General features: G+C 40.7%; 1 protein-coding gene across 1 annotated transcript; it reads left to right on the top strand.

Annotated features, from left to right (window-relative positions):
• The first annotated feature begins 1,250 nt into the window (after positions 1-1,250).
• On the top strand, positions 1,251-8,031 carry haus7 (HAUS augmin-like complex, subunit 7). Its single transcript, XM_031310748.2, has 9 exons — positions 1,251-1,364; positions 2,963-3,078; positions 3,180-3,250; positions 3,444-3,505; positions 3,621-3,811; positions 5,142-5,253; positions 6,145-6,357; positions 6,472-6,583; positions 7,188-8,031. The coding sequence occupies exons 1-9, from the start codon at positions 1,308-1,310 to the stop codon at positions 7,247-7,249; spliced, it is 996 nt and encodes a 331-aa protein (XP_031166608.1). The 5' UTR covers positions 1,251-1,307; the 3' UTR covers positions 7,250-8,031.
• The last annotated feature ends 162 nt before the right edge of the window (positions 8,032-8,193 follow it).

Here is an 8,193-nt window from a genome sequence, read left to right as displayed (position 1 = left end):
TAAATCAGGCAATAAATATATAAATACATGTAAATATAAATATATAAATGAGTCAATATAGTTCAATAAATAAATATTTTTTACTTATTTTATTTCAGGGGACTTTTATTTTAAAGGTCTAAATGTATTTATTTCAGGGGACTTCCATTTCATAAGTCCACATTTGTTTATCTCTATTTATTTCCACTTCTACAGTCAAATGAAAGGGTGTGGCTATCTCACAGACTCAGACTAAAAGCAATAGCTAGTAGCCTGGGATCGCCAGCATATCACTATCTGCCAGAGGAAATAAAAAACATGAGTTTGGCAGATTTGTCTGGTTTCCAGGCTAACTAGAACTAGATAGTGCAGTCTCACCGCTGAGACTGCTTTGCAAGGAGCGGGTCACCACTCAGGCCAGCTCTGCAGTCGGACCAGACCCAGCGCAGAACCCCAGCGCCAGGGCCGGGTCGCAACAGGCTGGTAATACCCCAATACAGCAATTATGAGATAATCAATATATTACTAGACAATCCTATAATGATTACTATGATGATGATGATGATGAAAAGATTAAGTGAAGGTTTTCTCTCTTCATTCACTGCAAGTCCAAACTGCTAAAAAATTCTGCAGCACACGTTTTTCAGTCTGTAAATTAAAATTACACGCTGCTGGGACATCTGTTATTTTCCTCAAACTGCTGTCCGCCATCCCGTCGAAAATAAATAATAAATAACTTATGTTCAAGTTTCACGCCAGTGAATCAAATCTCGTATCACACGAAGGACAATAGGACTATATATATACATATATATATATATGTATATATATACACACTACCGGTCAAAAGTTTGGGGTCACTTAGAAATTTCCCTTTAGCAATTATGTAAACACATGTAATCTGAAAACTGCTGCCCTGATTAAAAAAAACAATGCAACTGATCTCAGCTGGTATTCTGTCTGTAATGGAGTGGAATGGAAATTTCTAAGTGACCCCAAACTTTTGACCGGTAGTGTAAAATATTGATATCATACGGTAATATATTTGTTGCCCTTCGTGCGATACGAGATTCGATTCACTGGCGTGAAACTTGAACATAAGTTAACGAGCCGAAGAGGAAGAGGTTTTCCTTTTCTCTAGTGTATATATATTAAATCACTTGATACTTTATCCCTCTATTTTTCAATTAACATGGATTTTCATCGCCTCATTTTTTATTTTTGTTCCTTCCACCCCGAGTCCACACTCCACATCAGTGGGGGGCGATAATGCACCGAAAGTTGTTTGCCAAGAACTAACCACAAAAGAAGAAAAACAGCGACTTGTAATGGCGGGTGCTTTGAAACAACAACAACTTGTGCGACATGTTTATGCTGCGTTGCAGGTAAAAGAAGTTGAAGTAACAGGGACACATTTGAGTTAAAGCATAGCGCGTGCTTTCCGGATGTTTGGTTAATGTTGTTTATTATCAAAAAGGGACATTTGTGCTCCTCTTATTTTTGGGCTGCTAACTTAGCCATAACGTTAGATGTTGTTAGCTAGCACTTCATACGATACGTTCCTGCGGGATTCGTTCACAAAGCATAGCTACATCACAACGGTAATTTAAACCCGTTACCCAGCAACGGGTTATATATCCGAAGATGACTGCATTACAACCAAACATTTTCATTTTGAGGACGTGATGGTGAACAGACCTGCGTATATTAGAAGTCTGTTGAGCATGGGTCCGAAACATTCACCTTCAACGCGTACGGACCTCAGACATTATCTCACTTAACCCTTTAAACAGGAATACTGTTTCTAGAAAGTTAACTTCATGTTACATGTCTTTCTCCGACAAACACAAGTTGCGGCTCTTCATATCGCTTCATTATGCAGGTTACGCCTTCTTATATAGCTACTGTCTATGGGTTACACATACACAGCGTGATGATATCACATCTGAACGTGGCATTAAGTCTAATACATTGGGTAACAATAAATGCGAATTTTGTAAAATTGAAAAAGAAACTATAATACATTTATTCTGGGAGTGTCGGTATTCTGTGGAGTTCTGGAAGAAAATTGAAAACTATTTCAATATTCAAAAGAATCACGTAATTAAATTGGAAGCAAAATATGTTATTCTTAATTATGATAAAAAACAAAACGATATATAGGATTGTCAACCTATTAATTCTACAAGGGAAATTTCATATCCATAAAGCGACATTTTCAAAATCTTGGCCAGCTTTTACGCACTTCAGAATTGAATTTCGGAATTTCTTTTGAGTCTATCCAAATTATTAATAATAAGTAAAGTATTTATATAGCTGATGTACTGCAAGATTTTTTCAAGGAAATGTGATTATATAGCCTACATACCATTTCACCTTTTCGTTGTATTGTATTTTCTGTATTTTGTATTGTTTTCTTTTTTTACCTTCTTTTTTTTTTCTTTATTTCTTCTTGAGTTTGATTTATTTTTTTATCATTAAGTAAGGTTGTAAAGTTCTTTGGATGGGAATGAATATATTTTTGTTATGTTTTGTAAGTATGATGCAGAATTGTTCAAACACTGTATAACATATTTGTAAAGTGTGCGATAATAAATAAATAATACATTGGGTAATAATACTGAACAATATTTAACAAAGACAATACTAGAGATACAGAGGTACTAGAGGTTTTATTATTTCTGCAATTCAAAACAAATATTGTATGAATATGTTATCATTTTGGTAAATATTTAACTTTAAGAACAAAAATTGTTTACATTTGTCAAAAATGGTACAATACATCCAAAATATTCAGCACTCTACCTGAACTAAAACCTTGATGACTATTCATATATACATGGCATAAGGAAAGGTTTTTCACATGAACCCCTGTCATTGTTATTCTCACTGTCCCTTGCCATGTATTTCTGCAATAAAAGAGTAATGGACTACATCAAATCGTCTTAAAATTGAATGTCCTGTCTGTGTTGTCTTTGCCGAGGCTGCGTCCTGTCCCTTGGTGGAAGGTCTGTACCTACAGGAAGCAGACAGCATGCTGCAGCTGCTGTGTACTCCCTCTCAGCACCGCACCGACATACTGGCGTGGATCTGCAGCAGGTAGAAGAAGCGACGTAGAACCCTGTTCTCATCCATCAAACATAATTCGTATACATATAAAGTGAATCCCTCTGCCCTGTCTTGTCCTGTCACTTTTACAGTATCAACCCAAACTTTGCCAATTCCAAGACGATAGCAATGGGATTCAAAGGCCCAGATGTTTTAACCAAAGGTAACATTGTTGTCCGTCGAAGGCTAACTTTCCTACACAGCACACGCTTCACAGTCTTGCATGTCTTTTGATAGACACCTTATGGAAGAGAATGTAATAACCTCATTGTGTGCACATGCACTAGTTCTGTGTTTGTTCTCCTTTAGTCTAAAACAACCCCTCATACTGCTCTGGTCTGTTTTTGTACAAATAGAAATGGCTGTCCTTGGGCAGGAGCTGATGCTGTGCAAAGCAGATGACCTGGACCTGATCAAGGTGAGAGGTTGCATTTAATTAGTGTAGATGTAATCTATTTATATATAAAGATGTGCATTGTCACAATAAAATGACAGAAAATGTCCTGTTTTGTCTGTCAAAACTATTTATCCAGGGTGATGCGAGTCCTTACTCACAGCTTCAGTTCCTCGAGCAGCTTTTAACTTTAATACCTGGCTGCAAGGAGTCTGCTGTGCACAGGGCGGATCAAGAGATGCTACTGAACGAGCTCTTCGCCGCGGAGAATCTGCCTCACTTCACACAAATGCTCAAACCCACACTCGACCCCTGGCCTGCACACATCAAGTATGTATGCTGAATTATTAGGATAGGATAATTAATGCTCTTTAATTATCCTGTTGCACACATATCATGGGCTCTGTCTTGCACCCGGCACAGCGCAAAGCCCGACGCAAGTGTCTTTGCTAGTTTAAGACCGACGCAGTTGTCAATTCCCATGTCGTTTAAATAGCAAATGCACCTGGGCGTGCTGGTCTTACAGGGAGGTGTGTTCAGGTGCATTCTTGGCGTATTGTTATCTTGAGGCAGTGGGAAGTGATCACTCCATTGACCATCAAAAACCTGGTCTAAAGTCCATAACGCAGCATTTCATTGTTATTTTAACAGAGCATTAGTAAAATGCGCCTAGCACACACACTATGCTTGTTACACACACACACAGGGAAGCGCAGCAGCACACAAACATGCAAAAGATTAAAAATAAATATAATAAAATGTGAAATAGTATTATGATATGATCTGCTTACGCGCTTTGACTTCACGCATGAGCAGATCAGTTTCTTCTCCTGAAAATCTCTCCTTCCTGCTCAGCAAATCCGCCATCATGATAGCAATGCTCCAAGGTCCAAACGCGCCTGGCTTTTAAAGGGAATGGGAGATGACACTCTGATTGGTTTATTGCATGTTACGCCCAAAACACACCTATGAATTAATGTTGTAAGTGTATAATATCTTGAGGCAGCGGAAAGTGATCGTGCCATTGACCAACAAAAAACAGCATTTCATTGTTATTTTAACAGCACATTAGTAAAATGCTCCTAGGCTCGTGCACAGCGCGCACACTATGCTTGTTACACACAAGGGAAGCGCAGCAGCACACAAACATGCAAAAGATTAGACATAAAATATTACAATGTCAAATAGTATTATGATATGATCTGCTCACTCGCTTTCACTTCACGCACGAGCAGATCAGTTTCTTCTCCTGAATATCTCTCCTTCCTGCTCAGCAAATCCTCCATCATAACCCAATGCTCCAAGCTCCAAACGCGCCTGGCTTTTAAAGGGAATGGGAGCTGACACTCTGATTGGTTTATTGCATGTTACGCCCAAAACACACCTATGAATTAATGAAGACACTAAGTACAACCCTTTTGAACCATGCGCCCGGCGCACAGACCCTTTTTTCTGCCATTAAACTAGCAAAAGTGGCTTCGTACACACCCTAAACGCACCTGCGCCAGATTGTTAAAATAGGGCCCTATATCCCTTACTCTGTTTAATCTGCTGCATGTTGTCTCTCTTTTGAAATGTACTTCCAATAAGAGACTGGATGTGTTTGGTTCCCTGTTGTTGCCTTCTCCAACCCCTCTTACTGCTTTTCCTTACTTCACAGGGCTTTACACATGGCCAACAAGTCATCCTATAAGCCAAGTAGAGAAGGGGCTGCTGATGTTGCCTCCCTTCTACAGCTGACTCAGTCAACACTGGAGCAGCTACAGTCAGAGGTATGGTGTTCATGTGGCCGTCGGTGATGCCTGCAGCATTATAGAGCCTTTAATTGAAACAAGGTGTCTATGCTTAATTACTACATTGTGAATTAAAAACATCTGTCACACACTCAAAGGTATTTTTCTAATGTTCTTCAGATCAGTAATGATTCTTTAAATAGCCAGACTGATTGCAAGAAGTGGCGTATGTATGACACGCTAATTCGTATGCCATTATTGGCGTGTTATCAAGACGCATAATCGCTTAGTAGCGTGTTTATCAACGCTGTTTGGCCTCCATTGACTTACATTACCTTGCGATTGAGTGTCAGTTTACGCCGTAGTGAGTAGTATGAAAGGCCGAAAATCCGCGTAGGGAGGTTGGTCGGGGTGGTGGATGGGTCAAACACAGGACTTTCACCCAGGAGACCGGGGATTGTGTCCTGCGTGTCACGTTTCTTAAACCCATCCGTCCCATTCTTCTTTTCCTAAACCCAACCTGTTCGCTGTGATGCTAATTCCTCGAGCCGTCTTTCCTTCTCCGTCTCTGTGTCGCTCTTACACTGTTGCCCCTGGCAACCGACAGCGTAGGATCCCAAAATGGTGGTTGGGCTCAGACAGCTCCCAAATCGTCACGTGACAGCAAGCTACTATGACGTATGTCCTCATTCTCAATACGGCGTAGACATACACGCGGATAGCTCAAAATGCGTACAGATAACACGCCACTTGGCTTTAGAAAGTGGCGTGTATGTTGACGCAAAGTCATGATGTCACACTGAAATAGCGGTATTATGATGCACAAGTACCAAGCCCATAGATTTGGCTGGATGTGGCTGAATGGCACTGTAGTAATGATCACTCTCTGTTTTCTGTGTTCTTCTCTTCCTACACTCTTGTTCTCCTCAGTGTGAATTCCTGAGCAGTGAGGCTCAGAGTCCCGGCGTCCTCTCTCCGAGCTCGTTGCGTGTGGCGGCGTGCGACCTCCAGGTGTTGATGGCTACTTTCAGCCATGTTTTTGAAACGGACTTGAGATCTTACTGCAGCAGAGATCCCCCCAGCTTCAGCACAGAGACCGACGTCTTCCAGAGAATACACCAACTACTGCTGGCCTTCATCACGGTACTCCCACATGTCGTAAACGGGTGCAAGAATCAGTCTCAACACAAGCCCGACCTGTAGAAAAAAAAAAAGTCACACTCACCCTTTTTCTCTTGCATGTGTCTTGTTTCTCAGGAGCTGGAAATGCTTAAGGAAGTATCAGAAGCTTCAGTATCCATGAATGAGGACGTAAACCAGCTACAAACACAGCCTTGCTACTGGAGCCGAGGAGATAAGCGTAACTTGCGTAAGTGCAACATGACAACGTGACATCATGACTTCACATAAACATACACGCCACTTTCGTGTTATCTGTACGTATTTTGAGCTATCCGCGTGTATGTTTACGCTGAAGCACGGGACGTTGCATTTGGAGCTATCCGCGTGTACAGCAGACGGGTTAGGTTTAGGAAAAGAGTACGGGACGGTTGGATTTAGGAAAACAACGGGCCGCGGGACAACAACGGCACGGTTGGGATTAGGAGAACAAGAAAGTGACGGGTGGGTTTAGGATCCCCGGTCTCCTGGGTGAAAGTCCTGTGTTTGACCCATCCTCCACCCCGACCAACCTCCCTACGCGGATTTTCGGCCTTCCGTACTACTCACTACGGCGTAAATTGACACGCAATTGCAAGGTAATGTAAGTCAATGGAAGCCAAACTGTTGATAAACACGCTAAAAAGCGATTATGCGTCTTGATAACACGCCAAAATGGCATACGAATTAGCGTGTCATACATACACCACTTAATGAGATCAGTCTGGTAAGTGAATATTCTCTTTCACATGCACACTCACACTGGTTTCTTGCACATTGGTAAATCTTTGTTTCCTGCTTTTTTTTCCCCCCAGCCGACCAATTGGAGGAACTTACGAGGCGAATTAGAGACTTTTCCTCCCTGCTTCATTCCTGATGGCATCCTTAACACCATGCAGTGCACACACACACACACACACTCTGTCCAAAAACATCAAACCATCAGGGTGAATGTTGATTGACTGCTGGAGTGAGCAAAGCACTTAACAGAGTGTAGTAATAATGGGAGAGTCTGATCTATTGTTGTTAAAATTTTAAATGTCAACCAGAATTGTGACCAACAATGAGAATGTTGTTTGATTTTTACAAAGGTTAAACAGTAAACGGCATCAGTTGTTCTGAAACATTTTAGCAGAACTCATCTTTGTGTATCTGTCATAGAACTAAAACTGTTTATCACTCTTAGCTTCAGTGTAACTGAGGTGTTAGGCAGGTTTTTTGTAATAATTCACATCATAATACTAGCAACACTTTATTCCATGTAGTTAACATGAATTTCTTTTTTTTTTCTAAAGATTATTTTGGGCATTTCTGCTTTTAATGGATAGGAAAACTAGATATATAAGGCGAGAGAGAGGGGGGGGGAAGACATGCAGGAAATTGTCACAGGTCGGACTCCAACCCTGGACCTTCTGCGTTGAGGAATAAACCTCTATATATGTGCGCCTGCTCTACCAACTGAGCTAACCCGGCCACAGTTAACATGAATTTCTATACAGTAGTAGGCAGAAGGGTTTGTTTTGTTGATAAATGTAATTGTATAATCAGAATTCACCGTTCCTCCTTTTTGTTTTTTCACCCCAACTTGTATTGTCCTTTGCAGGACTCCAAATGTTCATATTGTATTGCTGAATAAATTGAAATGTTTTTAAACTTCAATGGTAACAGGTTTGATATTGTGAAGTTTTATGTATTGTGCTTTTTTGATTTATCATGTAGGGCTGCAGCAATTAGTTTTCATCGACAGAAAATGTTGATAGCGATCAATTGTTTCAGGTAGTTTCATTACGAACAAGCTAAACATTCACCGGTCCATGCTTC

Source organism: Sander lucioperca, chromosome 12 (assembly GCF_008315115.2).
Source record: "Sander lucioperca isolate FBNREF2018 chromosome 12, SLUC_FBN_1.2, whole genome shotgun sequence".
Classification (NCBI taxonomy): Eukaryota; Metazoa; Chordata; class Actinopteri; order Perciformes; family Percidae; genus Sander; species Sander lucioperca.
This window is presented reverse-complemented; position numbering and strand designations above follow the sequence as displayed.